Source organism: Giraffa tippelskirchi, chromosome 3 (assembly GCF_054371585.1).
Source record: "Giraffa tippelskirchi isolate mGirTip1 chromosome 3, T2T-mGirTip1v1.2.pri, whole genome shotgun sequence".
Classification (NCBI taxonomy): domain Eukaryota; kingdom Metazoa; phylum Chordata; class Mammalia; order Artiodactyla; family Giraffidae; genus Giraffa; species Giraffa tippelskirchi.
Window position 1 is genome coordinate 124,903,032 of NC_137277.1, and position 22,080 is coordinate 124,925,111.

Genomic DNA, 22,080 nt, shown 5'->3' on the forward strand with positions numbered 1-22,080 from the left:
ATTTACAGCTTATAGATTTTTTTGATGATGTCTGTTCTGACCAGTGTGAGGTGATATCTCACTGTAATTTTACTTTGCATTTCTCTAATAATTAGTGACGTTGTGCATCTTTTCATGTGTCTTTTAGCCATCTGAATATCTTCTTTGGAGAAATGTCTGTAAATAATTATTCTTATCAGGGATAGGATTTTTGTTTTGTTTTGTTTGCTAACTTCACCTCCTTTCCCTATAATTACTTAAATGTACTTTAGGCAAATAAAAAAATTGGAGTGCACTAGAAAGAAAAGTTAGGGCTGAAAAATTAAATAATCACAAAAGATTCCTTTCTAAGAAAGCTTTTCAAAGCAACAATATTCCTACTATATTTAAAGTGTGGATTTCCAAGCTTCTAACATAATCTCATTTTGTTTTTGTGAACGTACATAAATGCAAAACAAAACTTCTGTTTGTGTTTCTCAGGAGCAGCAAAGTTCCAGTCTCTGTTTCCTGGCTGAGTATAAGGATCACCTTAGGAAACCTTAGATTCAGCTATGCAGGCATCTTCTTATATATTGAGACTTAGAACGGTCTGTCTTTTTTTGGTTATTTATGAGTCTAATGGGTCATTTTGATTTCTCTGGTCCATAGATGTGTTGGAGACCAGTGAGATACCTCAGAACCCATCCAAACTACCACTCCTATTTCCTCATTTTGCAAAGGAGAAAATGGAGATAAAATTCAGAGTGTGTTATGGGCACTTGTACTGCATCTGTTCTACTGATTCTTTCATTCACAGTACTTACTTCAGTAAGTGCCCTGGCAGTTAATTAGCTAAGAAATCTGAACTCTTTAGAACTCTACAGAGAGCTTGACTGTAATTCATACTGGTTATTGAGAAGTGTTTTTGTTTCTTTTTCTTCTTTTTTTGCCTAAACAAAATGTGGTAAACAAATGCAAATCCATAGGTCACCAGTAAGGACATTCAGTGAGTACATTCTCCCCCCTGGGGGGAAATGATTTTGATTTCATTTCCTCCCTAGTGGGGGGAAATGATCTGAAATTCTACTGAGTGTCTGTTGAGAGACTGGTTAAATCTTTACACAGGTATTTATAAAATTCTGACACACAACGGGATGGGAAATATTTTTATTGAGTGCTTTTATTTATGTGTATGGCCTGTGATTTCAGGAAGTCTCAAGTGCGTTTGATTCTGTTTGAAGAAATTTTGGCCTTTTCTCTGAATTGCTGTGAACTTTGAATTGCTGCTGAAGTGGGTAATGGTAATAAAGGGAATATTTTTATTGTGTGTTAAGTTTTAAAGGGCTGAAAATGTTCCTTGAGGAAGCAGTTTTCTTCCTCCCTCTTTTACTTTTATTTTAAGGAACATGCTCTATTCATATATTAAGTTTAGATAAAGGAGGGAGAATTTTTTAAAGGCAAAGTGTCATCAATATAGTCAAAGTTATCGTCCTTCATAAAATATCCTTTTTCTCTTTGAAAGTATTCTATATGATGAATGTATGGTTTTACACCCAACAGAAATACTTTCCAGAATTCCAGAAGTTTTGAAAACAATCTTTGTTAGCACACTGACTAAGGAGAAGGTTCACCTCTGTAATTCCAAAGTCTATGAAATACTTTGAAAGAAGTAGAGGGGTTTCAAATATCACTCAGAATTTGAGTAGTTACTTCTCTCCTTGGGAATTTTAAATTCCTGGTTTAATAGGGTCTGACTCTTCTTTCTCATTCTCAATTTCTTTCTACATTCTATGTGCAGACATGAATATGTTCCCCATTGGATATTTTGACCCAGAGTTGAACTCTTATCAAGTAAAAGCAGAATATGGACTCTCTGTTAAAACAAATATAACCTATGAATAAGATGGTGCCCTGAAAAATCACCTTCTCTTCCTATAGGTGAGCTGCTTTCCTCAGCTCATCTTAGCAGAAGGTCAGACTGTTTTGGAAACCCCAAGTGGGGCCTCAGGCTGGGAGGTTGTGTGGGTAGAAATCAAAAGATGTTGCCCTTTTGTAAGTGTGTGAGTTGTCTGATACTTTGGGCACATCAGATCATCAACCAGTCGAATCAGTCATTTCTTCCTGTTAGGAAATAGATGTATTTGAACAGAGCAAAATCATGATGATACCAATCCTTGAACTTGGATCCTATTTTCTTAACTCACCTGAGGCTACAAAACAAAAATTTTCTTGTTTTTTAGGACTTGGCTTATCAATGCTTTATGAAATGGAGATAAAATTATGTGGAGGGAAAAATGGACAATGTTGGAATTAGAAAATAGTAAAGAAAGAAGTGGAAAGTGCTTGCTAGGGGAAAAAAACTTTTATTGCTGAAATCTCTTTTATACTGTAACCTTTCAGCTATATTGTCCTTATTGATCTTGCCCGCACAAACCAACACAGCATGGCAATGAAGAAGAATCACTGAATATGGGGTGAGAGGAAGATGGTCTGGCCAGGGGCCTGCAGTCTGCGTTGGAGCAGTCTGGACATATCAGGGGAGCTAAACCCAGGGTCAGGTTGCCTGACATGATTGGCCTTTTTAATGATATCTTCTCCCATTGTGCAATTTTGTCATCCCTGTATCTACCAATATCTACCAAAATATCTACCAATATTTTCTCACTCAGATATGTTTCTCTGAAATTTCATCCATTAAAATGTCATTCTATGTAAGAAATAAAGAGTCAAGAAGATAAATATTTAGAGGAAGGTCCTTCAGATGTTAGTGTGAACCAGTTAAATCTGTGGGCTTTGCTCTATCAACTCATCTCAGAAAACTGGAACGTGGAGCTTGAGAGATGAAAGGAAAGGAGATAGGAAAATAATTTTCCTAGAGTAATTTAGGAGCTTATAATCCTCTTTGTTTGTTAAGTCTGGCTGAGGCTACACCATGGAGAGAAGGGCCAAGGGAGAGAAGTGTTAGGAAGCAGCATAGGGGTACAGAAGGGAAAAGAAAGCCAGCAAAATCAATTTGTAAATTTCAACCATAATTTCTATGGTTTGCGAAGTGCTGTGCTGTGCTGTTCTTAGTCACTCAGTCATATCCGACTCTTGCGACCCACCAGGCTCCTCTGTCCATTGGTATTCTCTAGGCAAGAGTACTGGAGTGGGTGGCCATGCTCCTCCAGGGGATCTTCCCAACCCAGGGATTGAACCACATCTCCCACATTGCAGGCAGATTCTTCACTGTCTCAGCCACCAGGAAAGCCCAAGAATACTGGAGTAGGTAGCCTATCCCTTCTCCAGGGGATCTTCCCGACCCAGGAATTGAACTGGCATCTTCTTTGCTAAGTCCCTTACAAAGGAGAGTGAAACCTCTTTGTCTTCCTGCCATGATACTCTCAGAACCCAAATATCAGGCTGATACTGTCATACCGTGGGACTGGTCTACAACCCTAGTGTCATTACTGCATACCTTCTGTGAAATGCAGCAGGTACCAAACTGAGAAGTTCAAAGGAAATTTTGGAGCAAGCATATTAAGTTGGGGTCTTAAAATGGCTTATATTCTTCTCTCACCTGTTTAAATAAACGGGCAAATATCTATAAACAATTCATGATGATTCCATTGTTTTGTAAACTGATCAAAATATATGTTTTTTTCAAATGCATTCTGTTTGGTAGGTTTACCACCACACCCTGATAAATTTTGTGTCTGTGCTAAATTAATGAAGTAGAGAATAAATTCATTTCTCCCCATTAAAGCCAAGTCTATACCTTAGTCTGAATTAGTAGGCTTCTATTGTAAGTGATGATCTGGAAACAATGCCATTGCAAGTGTTCTCCAACAACCATTTTTTATTTCATTTACAAAATAACTGTAAATATAATGCTTAAGATATGAATTAGGCTGTATTTCTCTTAAGTCAGTTCAGTTCAGTTCAGTCACTCAGTCGTGTCCAACTCTTTGTGACCCCATGGACTGCAGCACGTCAGGCCTCCCTGTCCATCACCAACTCCCAGAGTCCACCCAAACCCATGTCCACTGAGTCAGTGATGCCATCCAACCATCCCATCCTCTGTCGTCCCCTTCTCCTCCTGCCCTCAATCTTTCCCAGCATCAGGATCTTTTCAAATGAGTCAGCTCTTCGCATGAGGTGGCCAAAGTATTGGAGTTTCAGCTTCAGTATCAGTCCTTTCAATGAACACTCAGGAGGGATCTCCTTTAGGATGGACTGGTTGGATCTCCTTACTGTCCAAGGGACTCTCAAGAGTCTTCTCCAACACCACAGTTCAAAAGCATCAATTCTTTGGTGCTCAGCTTTCTTTATAGTCCAACTCTCACATCCATACATGACCACTGGAAAACCATAGACGGAAAACCATTGACTAGATGGACCTTTGTTTACAAAGTAATTCTGCTTTTTAATATGCTGCCTAGGTTGGTCATAACTTTCCTTCCAAGGAGTAAGCATCTTTTAATTTCATGGCTGCAATCACCATCTGCAGTGATTTCGGAGCCCCCCAAAATAAAGTCAGCCACTGTTTCCACTCTTTCGCCATCTATTTGCCATGAAGTGATGGGATTGGATGCCATGATCTTAGTTTTCTGAATGTTGAGCTTCAAGCCAACTTTTTCACTCTCCTCTTTCACTTTCATCAAGAGGCTCTTTAGTTCTTCTTCACTTTCTGCCATAAGGATGGTGTCATCTGCATATATGAGATTATTGATATTTCTCCTGGCAATCTTGATTCCAGCTTGTGCTTCCTCCAGCCCAGAGTTTCTCATGATGTACTCTGCATGTAAGTTAAATAAGCAGGGTGACAATATACAGCCTTGATGTACTCCTTTTCCTATTTGGAACCAGTCTGTTGTTCCATGTCCAGTTCTAAGTGTTGCTTCTTGACCTGCATACAGGTTTCTCAAGAGGCAGATCAGGTGGTCTGGTGTTCCCATTTCTTTCAGAATTTTCCACAGTTTATTGTGATCCACACAGTCAAAGGCTTTGGCATAGTCAATAAAGCAGAAATAGATGTTTTTTTGGAACTCTCTTGCTCTTTCGATGATCCAGCGGATGTTGGCAATTTGATCTCTGGTTCCTCTGCCTTTTCTAAAACCAATTTGAACATCTCGAGTAATTATGTCTAATTTTTTCTAATCCAACTATTTTTGGATTTTTTCTTCTCTATAAATTTTTATTACCTCTTCTCTCCAGAGCATTTAAACATCAACACTGGAGGATCAGTAGTCAAAATTGCCACAGTAATAATTAATATATACAGCTTATACTTTCACAACATCGTCTCATTTGATCCTCATATTAACCTTTCAAAATAGGAAGGTCAAAAAGTTCAAGTACACTTTACAGATGAAGAAACTAGTTCTACAGAGGTGGTTGACTTACAAGTGTCATACAGTGTCAGGGCACGGTGCATTCGGTCTTTTTATTCCAAGTCGTATAGTCTTGCAGGGTAACATTAATTATGTTCTCTACTAGTGGTTCTCATGTTTGGTTGTGCCTTTTAATCATCTGAAGAGTTCAAAAAAATTGTGATGTTTTGGTTCCATCCCAGTGATTCTGATTTCATTGATCAAGAGTGTGGCATGAGGATTTTTTTAAATCTTCACAGACCAATTCTAATGTGATCTGGGTTGAGAACCACTCTGCTACAAGGCATTATATTCAGCTGTTTATTTTTCCTTTCTTGTTCATCATGGTAAAAGTTCTTCCAACCAGGGTCTTGTTTTCATTAACCTATCACCAGCATTTTCCTCAAAGTAGCCAACCTACTGGCTCATGTTTAGGAAGCATATTGAGCTTCTGGGAAGGTAAGAGTTGAGTTAGTCACATGTGGGTGGGTGTGCATGCTCAACCATGTCCAACTCTTTGTGACCCCATGGACTGTAGCCCACCAGGCTCCTCCACCCATGAAATTTTCCAGGCAAGAATACTGGAGTGGGTTGCCATTTCCTACTCCAGGGAATCTTCCCAACCTAGGCACTGAACCCGTGTCTCCTGCGTTGGCACACAGATCCTTTACCACTACACCACCTGGGAAACCCTGAGTTGGTCCTTAAAAGACATTAAAATTCAGATAAATGGAAAGGTCCTTTTGTTCTATGTGTACTCTGATGAGAGACAGCAAAGGATTTGGGGTATTCTGGTGAGGTACAGCAGAGTGGGTATTCTGTGAGTATTCCACTGAAGTATAGCAGAGGATTATGAGGATTCCAGTGGGGTAGAGCAGAGGATTATGTGCACTCTGGTGAGAGAAATCAGAGGATTTGGGGTAAGCTTAAAGCCTTTGGAGGCCAATAGTGTGGATTCACATCCTGACTGAGCCACTTACAAGCTATGTAATATTTGAAAATTTACTTAACCGCTTGGATCTTGAGGACCTTACTCTCAGTCATTTTCAGTCCAAGGGTTGGTAGTGAGCTCATTGCTGAGGAGGTAGTGAGGGGTCAGAAAGATGGCCGAGACTTTGGGAGACCATGAGGACATGGAACAGGTAGGTAGTTCAGTGTGTCGCTCAGGAAAATGATCGGGGCACTTGGGCCCAGTTCAGAGACTCCCAGCTGGATGGGGTGAGAACTAGTGGACATGCCTGAGGAAACAGAAGTGTTGAGGAAAACTCTGCTGGTAGGAAGGGCTTGCTGGAAATGGAAAATTATTTCATTTGCATAAATAGGAGGGACCCATGAGCACAAAGAAGAAAAAAGACAAGATTCTAAATTCATCCTAATTAATTAGTGTTGCCTGTTAACTGAGCATGAGGCTTATTTTCCTTTTAAAAAATTCTAATGATTAGGTGGTTTTAGAGAATTACCAAACTAAGAACTTGTCCTTGGCATAATGCAAAGCAGGCCCTGGAAGGGACAGTATAAACTTGTCAGCAAGAATGTGGTCAGCTGGGCCCTAGAGGCTGAGCCTCAAAATGAGTTCCTCAAACTTCTCTCAGCCTAACAAATTCAAAACCTTCCACTTGGAGCTGAGTTTCCAGAGTGATCTGAACTATAATTGCTTCTGACTCTTTTATCGGTGTCTGAGATCATTGTGGACACACAAAGCCAGCTGAGTTTGTTGGGCTGAGAGGCTAAGAAAACTGGGCAGCCTTACCAGGTAGCAAGAGCTACAGCCACAGTGCTTCTGGGCAAGTGTCTTTAGTGATGGGAAAAGTCAGTAAAGAAGTAACTTGGTATCTTGGAGACCCAGGGCTGCTTGGAAGGGGTTGGATCATCTTGGGCAGCCAAGAACTTAGGCCATTTTTTACCAGCTGTTTATTGTGATGTTGCTGTGTACAGGGTAGCCAGCCTTTGTTATTCATGATTTTCTAAGGAATTAGTTGTGGTGTGACACATGAAAGTCAGTCAGTGTATAAAGATGAACAAGATATTTAGCAAGTCTAAGGTGCTCAGAAAGAGGAAAGTTACCTCCAATATCCAGCCACATCATTTTGCACATGAGGAACCCATGTCATTGATAACCAGGGGCTTTACTAAGGCACTACTACTGCCCATGAGTGGCACACCTGGGATGAGAAATCAGCTTGGTAGCTAGTTGTATGTTTCCTCCCTATGGCAATATAAAATGGCTTAGTACTGAGGTGACCATCTCTGGGATGTAGGAGTAAGTTGGAAGACCTCTGGCCTTTGTCTCAGGTACCAAAACATGTCTGGTTCATTAGTTTTTAAATGTACAGATTTTGCATGAAGAAAATGCTTACTCTTAAGTTTTTGATTCACATTTGTATTAATATTACTTTTCGTGTGTGTGTATGTGTGTGTATTCTGACTTTTCTGATTGTCTCTTAGAATCATGCTTATTTCTTGCTAATTTATCTGAATTGCCTTCCCTCTCTTACCAAGATGAATCATCTGGCAGGGTTACAGGTGTCTTCACCAAGTAGCTCTTTGTCTGTCTACACCCACTGTGGCTGTGAGCAGCTTGTCAGGATGTACATCCCACTCAGTGACAAAGAAGCACCTCAAGTGATAGCTTTCTGCTGCTTTCAGGGGTTAGGGATAAAAATAAGAGTTTTAATGTCAAAAAGCATACTAGGACAATATTGCTAGCAAAATTTCTTCCATAAAATCCTCAAACAATTGGGCCCTATGCTGTGCCTTGGGTTTTCCCAGACTAGAGAGAGCAGGAATTTAAATTTTATTAGAAAAAAAATGTAATATTCTTGCTTTATCTTAAAGCTTCACAGAGAGTGAAGCTACTCTCTGTTCTGACATGAGCCCCCAAGAGAATTAACTAGATAATTCATCTCTTTCAAAAGTACAACTAATGCACCTCATTAGAGCTTTTCTTTTAGGTAACTCCAGGAAAGAGGAAGCAGGGAGGGATTGAGTATCTTGATTAGGAGTGTGTGAGTCTCCAGAAATTCCCCGGGCACTTTAGGATAGATAGTCACATGGCATAAAATATGGGCTTCTGGGTGAGATCCTTGTGGTGTGCTGTCCCTTAAAAGATAAACAAGCAAAATCTTATTTTCTTGGAGTGGAAATCAATATAGTGGTGCTTTACCTATTATGCAAATATTCCATCAGTCCATTGCTTCTTGTTTCTATTAGCAAAATACTGGCTTAAAAATAGTTTTCTATTGAAAGTACTTAAGAATATTTATATAGTTCAGTATTAAGGTTGAGCACAGTGTCGTCAGAAATAAATTGGGGTGATGTCATTCCTTATTCAGCATCATCACACCAACAACATTGGACATTTATTGAATGCCTCTTGTGTTATGCAAGGTGTGATGATGGGAATGTGGTTTATAAAACATTCCAACCCCCAAGAGTCTTACGTTATCACTGGGACCTAGTAAACTGCATGTAACATCTATTTATTGAATTTGGAATGATAAGTTTTCTTCTCCATGTTGTTGTTCAGTTGCTAAGTCATGTCTGACTCAGTGACCCCATGGGCTACAGCACCCCAGGCTCTCCTGTCCTTCATTATCTCCTGGAGTTTGCTCAAAGTCATGTCCATTGAGTTGGTGATGCCATCCAACAGTCTCATCCTCTGTCATCCCCTTCTCCTCTTGCCCTCAGTCTTTCCCAGAATCAGAGTCTTTTCCAATGAGTCAGCTCTTTGCATCAGGTGGCCTAAGTATTAGAGCTCCAGCTTCAGCATCAGTCCTTCCAATAAATATTCAGGGTTGATTTCCTTTAGGATTGACTGCTTTGATCTCCTTGCTGTCCAAGGGACTTTCAAGACATTTCTCCAGCACTACATCTATTTTTTTCAGGATGTCATATGTGAATTCCATTTTTTTTAATTTATTTATTTTAATTGGAAGCTAATTACTTTACAATATTGTAGTGGTTTTTGCCATGCATTGACATGAGTCAGCCATGGTTGTACATGTGTTCCCCATCCTGAACCCCCCTCCCATCTCCCTCCCCATCCCATCCCTCATGGTCATCCCAGTGCACCAGCCCTGAGCACCCTGTCTCATGCATCCAACCTGGACTGGTGATCTGTTTCACATATGATAATATACATGATTCAATGCTATTCTCTCAAATCATCCCATCCACTCCTTCTCCCACAGAGTCCCAAAGTCTGTTCTTTACATCTGTGTCTCTTTTTCTGTCTCGCATATAGGGTTATCATTACCATCTTTCTAAATTCAATATATATGTGTTAACATATTATATTGATGTTTTTCTTTCTGACTTACTTCACTCTGTATAGAGGCTCCATTTTCATCCACCTCATTAGAACTGATTCAAATGCATTCTTTTTAATAGCTGAATAATATTCCATTGTATATATGTACCACAGCTTTCTTATACATTCGTCTGCCAATGGATATCTAGGTTGCTTCCATGTCCTGGCTATTGTAAACAGTCCAGCACTACATTTTGAAAGCATTGATTCTTTGGCGCTCAGCCTTCTTTATGGTCCATCTCTCACATTTGTACATGACTGCTGAAAAAACTATAGCTTTGACTATGTGCACCTTTGTCAGCAAAGTGATGTCTCTGCTTTGAACTATTATTTTTTATAATAATAATAATATTGTATTTGAACACTTAATTGTTTCTTAGCAGAGACTTGTCAGTTCAGTTCAGTTTAACAAACTCAGATGATACATAAATATGGACCTGGCAATAATTGTAAAAAAATAATATATATAGTATTGATCATATTTTCTGAAACAAAAATTTGGATATGTTGGTTCTCTGACACTGTATATTTATGGGGACAATGAGATAGAAATATTTTTAAATTTCTTAAATTTTCTTTAAAATTCTGTCTGGGAATTGCAAACATATGACTGTTGAGATTTATATAAAGACATCAGTAATATAGGCACCTGCCCAGAACTAACTAGTTAAGGACTGAATAATTTGTTTGTTTTGGGATGGCCTTTGCTGAGCCCACAGCGCTTTCCTCTGCAGGCTATCTGGCTCTCCCATTCCATGAATTCTCTCTGAAAGCTAGGGAAATGGGTGAAAGGGAGCAGAAGAGGAAAAAGAGAATGCGAATTTTGATGTTAACTTATGAATTGTATTTAATGATGTCCAAGCATTTAAGTGTAGCAGCTGACTACTGAAATTCTCCACCTGCATAACATTCTTAGCATTTTTGGTTTCTTTCTGCTTGAGTTACACTCAGACAACTATTTATGGGCTACACGGACATCAGTTCTGTTGCTTTTTTTTTTTTTTTTTTAGATTTCCTAGCACCTGAAGCATGCCTATAATGAAAACTACAGCTCACTTTTTCACATCATCCTATTCCACAGTAGAGTTTTCCTTTAAAATGTTTTTGGAATTGAACTTTTTTTAAAAGGAAATAAATGTTACTGATAGATGGAACAGGCAATAAAAGCATCATCTGAAAATTTATTAATGTACCTTCACAGAGCTGTTCAATATGGAAGACAGTTGGCAGTATTGAGGAGTGTTTTGAGTGAAGAATAATGTGGAGTAGATGTGAATTGATACACCAATGGTCGTGGTTCATATTAGAGACATAAAGAAAACACTTTGTTCTCTTATCCATCATGCACATTTAATCTTGAGGATTTTACTGTGTGCTGAGTTCACTTTGTAAGTCAAATCCAGGGATGAAAAAGAAGAGTTTTATATGTTTTGCCTGACAGTACTAATGTTAAACTGTGAACAAATTGGATGTTCTTTTAAAACCCTGTGATTTATCTGACATTATGTTCCCCCCCTTAAAATTTAGTATGCTAGTCCTGAACAAAAGCTGCTAGCAATCCCTGGGAATGTTTTTATGGTGTTTGCCGAAGTGCTAGCTAAAGTGACAATACATTCTGTGCACCCTCCCCACCACCAGACAACAAATGAGTAAGTAAATCAGGACTGAAGCCAATGGGGCTCATTGGGGCAGCTGTCAGCTAGACGACTGGCCTCTACATTTTCATTTTGCTTATAGTAGGTATGTGTTTCTGTTTTGAAGTAATTGAATCATTATTAACTATGGAAATGGTTGTGGTTTGTTAAAATCTACTGTGCTGATAGTCATCTGAGGCCAGATCCAACATCTCTGATAAAATCACCTGCTCCCTGGATAAATGGCTAGGGAACCTTGGGAAGATGTGATCTCACAGTATGGCCCATGGTTGGATAAAGATCACAGATTCTCAGATAGAATTAGCAGTAGGGATGGATCTTTAGGTATATGGGAAAGTCCAAAAGAAGTAAGTGTACCTGTAGAAAGAGCATGACACTTGAAATTGTGCTGTAATTAAATTTTGGCTCTGCCACTAAATATTAACAGGACTCTTCATAACCTATTGGACTTCCCTAGCAGCTCAGATGGTAAAGAATCTGCCTACAAGGCAAGAGAACTGGGTTCAGTTCCTGAGTTGGGAAGATCCCCTGGAGAAGGGCATGGCAAGCCACTCCAGTGTTCTTGCCTAGAGAATCTCTTGGATAGAGGAGCCTTGGGGCTACATTCCATGGGGTCACAAAGAGTTGGACACAACTGAGCGACTAACAGTTATACTTTTGTAACCTATTGGAGCCTGTTTTCTTGTCTATAAAGGGAGTCCAGGCTATTTGTCCTATGTCCCCATGGCAGTGAATATGTTAAATGATATGCATGAGGTGATTTGGCTTAACTCTGAAGTGTTCTACAAATATTAGATGCTATTTATGTCTTTTGTGTTCTGGACAGGGCTTATTGTTTTATGCTAACACCACCCAAGTCTTTTCCTTATGTGATCAGTCTTAAATTGTGTATTTTTAGATTTTTACTGTGAATTAGTAGGCAGATATTTAACACATGGCTGGATATCCAAAATGAAAAACATGTTCCAACTTCCTTGACTATCTTCCCAGAGTTAGATAGTTAGTTGTCTCTTCATATCCCCATGGTTTCATTTTGCCATCTTCAAGTTACAACACTGTGTACTTGAGGTGGGTCTCTTCCTTTCCCTTCCTCTTCCTCTCTTCCATCTCTCCCTCCCTTCTTCCTTCCTTCTTTTTCATGGTAAGAGCTAAGAACAATCTCCTCTAGAAAAATAATGAATGATCTGGAATACAGTATAACTATTATTACCATGTATGTAGAGTTTCTGTATATTGGCTTTGTGTTGGCCATCAGAATTAAAAATAATAAAAATAGATAGATGGGTGATTTAAAAAATAAATACTTGCAACCAGAAGATACTTGAAATTATTCCTCGTCTAAGCAAAGGCTCTTTTCACATACAGGACTCACGTTGGGCATGATTTCCTGTGAGTGTTACAATTATCTTTCACTAAATTCTCCCTTAATATTGCTTACCAGGTCTTTCTGTCCTTAAAGACAGAGAATGAAACATGCTAAATGCAAAAAAAAAAAAAAAAAAAAGCAAAGATTATATTAGGTGATGTCTATCCTAGGGCCCAAGAGAAGTACATAGCAAAAATCAAAGTGTGGGGGAGGTTTTTCCCCAAGGAAGACAGACAGACAGACACCCTGGAAAGAAGCAAACAGATTTTATTACACAAGGTATCTTCTAGGCAGATCTAACCTTAATGCCATTCTATATTAACATTCTTGAACTTCAGTAGTATTTAAATACTTATTTTTCTAAATTGAGTTTTTCTAAATGATCAAAATTGTAGACATTTAAAGGTAGGAGGGACCTTTGAGATAGTCTATTTCTGTACATTGTATTCACAGATGAGGAAATTAAGGGACAAAGAAGTTATGTGATTTGACTAAAATCACACAGCTGGTTAGTGGCAGAGTTAGGACTGAAATGTAGATTTTTTATTTCTACTTGTTCTAAAACTAAAACGGGTCTCTTCCCACTCTGGATGAGAATAGATCACAGTGAGATGGAATTTGATGGCCCTCAAGAAACAGAAGAGGCTGACCCTCCCTTTATCCTATCAAATGAAATACCAAGTTATGTCCACATGTGGCATACACTGCCTTTACCCTTTGCCCAAATTTGTGTTCTGTAATGATTGATCCTCGCAGTCCTGGGCTCAGACCTAATGTCACTCCCCCAGTTGATGGGCTGGAAGAGAGCAGTGCCACCATGTTAAGGCCAAGCTTGTACACCAGGCAATTCTGCCATGTTCTTATAATTATTCTGTTTATTCTGCAGAATAATTAAAAGAATTAAATCAAATGGACAACCTCAAAAGCTTATCTAAAGTAAAAATGATTTATTTTATATATTGAAGCATCTTTGTCCAGAGGCTCTTAAATTTTGGCATAGATTAGTATTATCTGAGGTGCTTTCTAAAATTACAGATCCCTGGCCTCACTCCTAGATATTGTGATTCACTGGGGCCAATGTTAGCCAAGGTATCTGCATTTTAAAGAAGCAGCACTTTGTTCCCCACACCCCTTGACCAATGACTGACTGATGCCAGCAGCTGTCAGCCCACTCTGAACAACAGTGACCTAAGGAAATTTTATTATTTGTCATTCTTAGAGTAACTGCGTATTAAAGAATCAAAATCACAAGATAATTACAGACTATGAGGTCTCCTTTTGTGAAATTGTCACTTTAATCATGGGTCAGTCAACTCCTGTTTAGACTATTGCAGTAGCATCTTATTTTTCCCATGTCTGTATTAACCTCACTCCAATCCATCCTCCACACTTTACCAGGGATCTATTTTAGAATACAGATCCTACCTTGTCAACTGCCCTCACCCTGTATCATGTGTGTGCATGTGTACACACACACACACGTGCATGAAAACAGTCCATGGCTTCTTATTGCCCTTAGAGTAAAGGCAACATCCCTTGACCTGTGGCATGGACTCATTAGTCCACTGAGCTTCACTTTCCTCCCCAGCTACACATACCTCATTTCAGACTATTTAAAAATTGCTCTCTCCCTCCCCAACCTCATGGGCATTTCCTGGTTAACTGCCATGGTGGTAAACATGAGCATTGGCTTTCCTGACCTCTCTGGCATCCCTCTAGTAATGATTTTTCAAAACCCTTGAAATCTCTTCTTCCCAGCACATATCACAGTGTTATTTGATATTTGCTGGTGACATTTTGATTACTTTCTCCTTCCACAAGACTCTAAACTTCATGAAAACAGGCTCCACATGTGTTTTTATTCACCTTTCTACCTCTGGCATCTTCCACAGTGCCTGGCATACAAAAGCTACTCAGTACATATGTATTGGATAGATGTATTAATTAATTAGTTATAAAGTAATATGACCTCATGAAACCTTGCCTGAATCCCATTGTGCTGGGCTAGGGGAAGCTGGTGACCAAAATATGAATAGGACATAATTTGGGAGCAGGGTCTTATGCTCACTTTCCTCAGTGATGTTTTTGAATAGTAGCTGGCCATCAGTGAGGGGCTGGCCTGCCTGCTCTTTGGAGTAACTGAGCCCCTTGGACTGTCATCTATCTGAGCTGAGCTGATGCACTTGAGAGCTTTGTGTTGATCGATATTACTTTACATAGGTCTGATGATGCTGACTACCTGAGAACAAAAGATAAGGGCTCCCCCACAGGTGAGTCATTGTCCTGGTAACCGCTTAAAGAAACTTGCAGCTCCAAGGATTGCTTTATGTACCTTCAAGGCAGAGTTTGATTTAAACCCTTGGATACTAACTGAGCTTCTAAATCTTTAACTTCCTGTGTACCCGCTGATATTTGTTGAGGGCAACAAGCTTATGGTCTCAACCATATGTGAAATATGTGGGAAGTGAAAGTTTTTTGTGGTGGCCTCACTTTTATAGAATTCACTGCTGATAAAAGTCCATAAAGGACTGAAACATGAAAACAGGTCACCTCTGGAATCAACTTATTCTCTTCACAGTTTGCCTTTCTCAGGAGTGGACTCGGCTCATTTGTCTTGTTTCCCTCTTAGAGGTTTATATGAAGAATACATTTTATTTAAAATATGTTTCTGACCTCTGTCCTACTTTCTTTTTACCAGGTAAATCACAGGAGATTAATTATTAATAACAAAGGGACTAATATTTCTGGTTGAAATGGGTTATTTATGTGTGTATAGAATTCGTATACTTAATTTTAAAAAAATATGGTCATGCTTTTTAAGCATAATATAAATCCAACAGCTGTCCTGTCTAAAATCGACAGTAGTCATCTGTCAATGGGGTTTAGCCATCCAACTCTCCCAGAACTCTCCCTTCTCCTTGTTTCTCTCCACCTATTTTCCTTTTTTGCTCATCTGTTTACTTAATATGTCCTTTCCATTTGTCTTCCTCCTCAATATTACATTACACTCCAACACTCTCATTGGTACGTGCTTAAAGAGACAAGAGTAAAGAAAAGGATAGGATGGATAACTCAACAGCGCTTACTGGATTTGTTTTAGGGCATTTTATTAATAGAATTGAAGCACAATAAAATGTGCTTTTAAGCCTGAGAAGTGTACAAATGTGGGTTTCTTTCCTGGTGAGGTCATATAAAGCAGTCACAAACCTCCTCTCCACTTGTAGAGGACATTGACGATGCTCTGCCCATACCCCAAAGTCATCCAGAGTGCTCCCAAGATCTCTAGCTATCAGTGTCTGTGTTGAAGAGCGCTTTTATGTGAGAAGTATTTTTAAAAACCTTACTGCCTGTGGCAGCCTGGAGACTGACACCCCAGGAGCTGCCCCCAATTACTCATTCTTTGGAGGTTGATGCGTGAATGTCCCGACTCCCTTGCAGTTGGTAAAGAGTCTGCCTATAATGCAGGAGACCTGGGTTTGATTCCTAGGTTGGGAAGATCCCCTGGAGAAGGAAATGGCAACCCTCTCCAGTATTATTGCCTGGAGAATCCCATGGACAGAGGAGCCTGGCAGGTGACAGTCTCTGGGGTCGCAAAAGTCGGACATGACTGAGCACACACACACATACACCTTTGGCCCTAGGGTGGGATGATTCTGAGATCTGTGCTTTGTTGCATTTCCCTGAGTTTCCCATGGATTTAACTTCAGTTGGTTAGTGATATGCCCTCCAGTGGCTCCCTTGCTTAAGTCACTTCCCAACTGGTGTTTTTTGCTTGTCTCAAATGGACTGCTGCTGCTGCTGCTGCTAAGTCGCTTCAGTCGTGTCCGACTCTGTGCGACCCCATAGACGGCAGCCCACCAGGCTCTGCCATCCCTGGGATTCTCCAGGCAGGAATACTGGAGTGGGTTGCCGTTTCCTTCTCCAGTGCATGAAAGGGAAAAGTGAAAGTGAAGTCGCTCAGTCGTGTCTGACTCTTAGCGACCCCATGGACTGTAGCCTACCAGGCTCCTCCATCCATGGGATTTTCCAGGCAAGAGTACTGGAGTGGGGTGCCATTGCCCTCTCCGCTCAAATGGACTACGTACACTTAAACCCTTGCTTTTTGAGAACCCAGGCTAGACACTAACTAAGGACTTAGCAGTACTAACTGGAAAATTAAGCTGTGACATATTTTGCAGGGAACCACATTAAAAAACAAAAAGAAAAGAAAAACATTGACTTTTCCTTCAAAGCCCTTCATGCTCCGCCTTCTCTGCTTGGGAGATCCCTTCCTACCTTCATACCACCTTTGCTAGCATCTCTTTAGTACCACCTGTTCTTTTTATTTCTTCAAACAACTCAGTTTTCTGCATCTTGAAATCAAGGTTTCCACTTGTCTCTTCAGTGCTCTTTGGCTGTAGTTCTTTATATTTCCTTTCCTTCCCTGCCACTCTTTCAAATAATCATCTGAGAAAATTGCTGCTATTTTCTCTTCACTTTTTGCATAACCACTGACAATTTGGTTACCATCATCACACTTGAGTCAAATAGCTCTCAAGTTCCCACTAACAGCCTTCTTATTACAAAATGTAGAGGTCCTTTTTGTGTCCTCTTGTCATTTCTGTTACCATTGAGCATATTAATAACTTTTTCTCCCTGAAAATTGTGTCTTGAATAATTGAATTCTTAGAACCTTATATTTCAAGGGACATTTAGTCCATCCATTTCACTTCACATCTGGGGGAAACTGAGGGACTGAAAAGATTGAATGTTTTGCCCAGCAAGAGGCACAATTGTAAAACCAGGATTTTAAATCCAGGGCATCTGGCCTACGATCCAATATGAGAACTGGTTTTGGTTAAGTTCTCATCCAGTACTTTCAGGGCATTCCTAATTTTTATTCCTTCTTGTAGAAAACCCTCCCAGCTGGTCTCGTGGCTCCTTCCTTCCACAGCCCATTCTCCATTGTAGCAGTTAGGATGCCGTTTCTAAAATATAAACCAGAACTTATCACTCCCCTACTTAGCCTCCAGTTCCTCTTTACCACACTTAAAATAGAACCAACCCCCCTTTCCATGCCTTGAAAGGAAATAACTTTCTTTCAAGAAAGTTATTGGACTGCCATGGTCCAACTCTCTCTAATCTCATTCCGTGCAGTTCTTACTGTTAAGAGTTCCTATGCTCCATCACACAGACTCTCCCTCAACTGGTCAGCAAGACAAGCTCAGCCCTGCCACTTGGTACTTGCTTTGCTGTTCCTTCTACTTGAAATGTTTTTCTCCCAGACCATTGTCCAGCTGCTTCCTTCCCATCATTTGGTCTCAGCTTAAATAACCACCTCCTCAGACATGCCTTACACTGGTGACACTGTATCTCATATTGTCCCTAAACAAACATACCACTGGCTACAGTTATAGAGCTTACTGATTTCACTTGGAGTTTATTGTGTTTCCCACACTTAGAATACAAATTCATAAAGTATAGAAACTGTCTTGTTTGCCATACCTCTAGTACTAGACTATCAAATGGCCAATACTTTGTGTTTAAGAAACATTTATAGAATAAATAAATGAATTAATGAATGATGACTAAATTTTTCTTTCTCATTTCCAGTGACCCTTTCTTTTACTCTCCAGTTCTATTACCTGCCTCTCAGTTTTTCTTGCAATATAATCAAACCGGTTTCCTCATGAACCAATAAGGACAAAATGCATTCCTGACTGGGGGCCTTTGTTCCAATTTTCTCTTTAACCAGAAATCCCATCCTATGCCTTTCTACCTGTTCAAGTGGTATCACTCCACCAAAGCATAAGTCATTTCCATTTCTACAAAATCACACCTCCCAGTCATCATCGATCACCCTTTCTTCAATTATGTAAAGTGACCCTTGAATTTTATGTAACCTAAATACTCATATATAATCTACACTATCCTGAATTGTGTCCAGTTTGTTCATATAATAATATTTAGGCACTGTGCCTAGACACTTTAATGTGCGAGTATGCATATATATAGCCAGTCCTCATTATTTTTGGACTTTCTGAATTCACTTACTACCGAAAATTTATTTGCAACCCCAAAATGAAAGCCTGCCGTGCTTTCATTGTTATTCATGGACATTTGCAGAGGGGTGAAAACTTTAAGTCATCCAACACCTGTATTATCCCAGCTTAGATCAACCAAAGCAATGTCCTGCCTTCTTTTTGCAGTTCTCCCACTGGAAATGTGTCCTTTAACACTCTGTTTAGTGCCAATTTTTAATATTTTTTTGTGAGTGGTCTCACTGTTGAAAATGGTCCCCAAGCATGGTGTGAACTGCTGTCTAATTTTCCTAAGTGCAAGAAGTCTGTGATGTGTCTCATGGAGAAAATGGGTATTAGATAAGCTTTGTTTAAGCATGAGTTATAGTGTCTTTTGTGGTTAGTTCAGTGCTAATTAATCAACAATATATATTAAACAAGATGTCTTTAAATAGAAACACTCATAAAACAAGATTACATATTGATTAGTGATGAAACTGTTGCAACCAAAGGCCTCCAGAAACCTAGCCCTATATCTCCCCTAGGAGCAATGATTCAGTATTTGTTAACTCAGTGAACACAACTATCATAAATAATGAGAATTGACTGTAGATGTGTGCATGTTATGTGTGAGGCTGTTAACCTCATTTAAGTATTTAGGAGACAAAGACACCAAGAGTTATTGAAATTAACTAGTTTGCCCAATATTATTTGCAAAGCTGATAAATGGAAGATGTGGAATCTGGCTGACATATCCCAAAGTCTTTTGGCTTTCAGTTTATACCAGTGACTTTTCTTTGTTTGTTTTAATTAAATAAAATAATTCTATTTAATTAAATAGAATCTTAATTACTTCTGTGTGTACACACACACAGAGAAATAGTGGTAGATGATATTTTTTTAAAGCTTGCTTTGTAATCTCAATTTAGTGTTCAAGTGCAGTGCTCTCAAATATTAAAAGAGAAATAGAAGGACCTCTTTATTTCTAAATTGAGTTGTAACTGCAGATTTCAAGTCCTTATCATAGAAATGAAGGTCTGATGAGTGAACAAACCTTAAAGAATCAAAGCTATAAAAATACAGTCCTGGATGTTTGTCTTGGCTTGGGGATCTGCACTTTAAACTTGCTGAGCATGTATCTGAACTGAACGTACTCCACCTATAGAAGTGGACACACCTGTACATTGTATGTGGACACACCTAGGCCTGATTTTATAAACAGCTATCACCTGCTTAGTCAATTGCACATTTATGTAAAGAAATGGAAGTTATATCTTGAAATCTGTTAGGAAATAGATTAACATCTGTTAATCTATACAGATTAATGTGGGTTAAGTTTCTATATAGTCTCCAATGTTTTATGTATTTATACGTGCATGTATACTTATACATGTGTGCATATACATTGAATTTTTTCCTTCATATTTTATTTTCAAAAAAGAAGTTAAATAATTTCAGAACATCCAAAACACTTTTATGAACACAGTTAAAAAACCTGTTTGTTTGTTTGTTTTCCTGCTTCTACTGTTCTTTTCCCAGTGGGTTTTTTAAGAATCCTATCTCTAATACTTTTATATTTGCAAATGATCTCAGTCTAGTGCTGAATATAAAGAAATCTCTCACCACTGAAATCGAGTTTAGCCCACAAGGTTGGCAACCAGCTGTATCAATACAAAGATTTCTACAGCATTCTGATTAGAGTTAAAAAGTGTGATGGAATGATGACACCTGATTCTGTAGCACAGTGTCTTGATGTATGTATAAAAGTGGATGAGATATCTTTTTTTCATGTGATATGCTCTTGACATTTCTTTTTGCCTTGAAAGCAAGAGCCAATAATGAGGCTCAAATTAGTACTCCCCAACTTCCAAAAAGCTGCAAGTGACAGGGTTGAGTAAGGAGCCACCAACAAACAGGGAGGCCAGGCAAGATAACATTTTATGTCTGCCTCAAGGCTATACTACAGATCCTGGAGTATTTTCTAGAAAGGGGGCTATAGGGTCCTTAAGAGCCATGTCATTATTGAGCCACTCCAGTACTCTTGCCTGGAAAATCCCATGGATGGAGGAGCCTGGTAGGCTGCAGTCCATGGGGTCGCTAGGAGTCGGACACGACTGAGCGACTTCCCTTTCACTTTTCACTTTCATGCATTGGAGAAGGAAATGGCAACCCACTCCAGTGTTCTTGCCTGGAGAATCCCAGGGAAGGGGGATCCTGGTGGGCTGTCGTCTATGGGGTCGCACAGAGTCGGACACGACTGAAGCGACTTAGCAGCATTATTGAGCAGAAGGAACTAGGTGGTTTCAGCATAGAATTCTGAGATCTTTACCATTTAAATATTTTGTAATATTTTATTTTACCTTATACTGGTTGCACCTCCAGTGACTTTGATGATCTTATTTTGAGGAACTAAGCTGTTCACAAGTCAAGGTATCAAGATTGACTTACTTTCCCACAGTTTAGAGCAGAGCTGAGTTTCATGGTGCAGATCAAAGTGAATTAACCACATGACTTCACCTACAACTTTGTGGGCTCAGTCACTTCTCCAACAGGGCAGAGGACATGTGCATTCAGTGGTGGTAACCCAATGACTTGATCTGCCAAAATTCATTAAAGTTATCTCTTGTGTTTATAGTATTAAGCACCACTAATACAAGCACCACTCAGAATTTGTTTAGCAAACTCTTCTCTACCTCAGCCCTGGAAAGAAAGCAAAAAGAGTAGGAAGGTTCCAGACTTTTCAGCCTTAAACTCTTTCTTATTTTTCAGGGAAGATTACTAAAAACAGCAATTCTTTCTTGCTTCAGGAAAAACTGTCAGAAGAAGAGCGAAAACACAAGGCAGCTTTGGAAGGCCGTCACATGATGCTAGATGAGGACTCAAGGAGTGAAGGTAGCAGTGCAGATGAGGGGAAAGAAAAGACCAAATGGCTGTTAGAAAGATTGAAAGCTCTAGAGGTAAGAAATGGAACCATTTTTTACATGTTTAAAGAAAAATAACCGTGTTCTACTTCTTTTATTAGCACTGCTTTTGAGTAAGGATAAATCTCCCTTTCTTAGTTCTCCCAGACTAATAGGATCTAGTAGCTGCCATTGAGATACCTTTGTCAATGATGAGTATAACGTTAAAATTTGTGTCACTGAATGAGTCTTAACCAAGCAGCTATGACTGTATTGCCTTGAAAAGAGTACATAAGACAATAATTCATCTTACATTCAGTTTGGCCTTCAAACTAGATCAGTTTCCCTAAAATTGCAAGTTCCTTGAAAGAAGGGCTGAGTGATATTCTTGCTTTGTTTTCCCGATACCTAACGACTGAATAAATGAATGAATAAACAAACTATTGAATACTATGTAAGGACAATTATAAGAAAAATAATGTTAATCAGTAGAGCTATTTCTTCAAAAAAACAGAGAAAGCTTATGCTGAAGTTCAACATAT

General features: G+C 39.2%; 1 protein-coding gene across 3 annotated transcripts in view; it reads left to right on the forward strand.

Annotated features, from left to right (window-relative positions):
- NCKAP5 (NCK associated protein 5) overlaps positions 1–22,080 on the forward strand; it is a 1,233,002-nt gene that overhangs the window by 887,432 nt on the left and 323,490 nt on the right. For all 3 annotated transcript variants that reach the window (XM_081579255.1, XM_081579258.1, XM_081579257.1), the window contains one exon: positions 21,446–21,595. In XM_081579255.1, the coding sequence (XP_081435381.1) occupies positions 21,446–21,595 (150 nt within the window). The remainder of the gene's footprint in view (positions 1–21,445; positions 21,596–22,080) is intronic.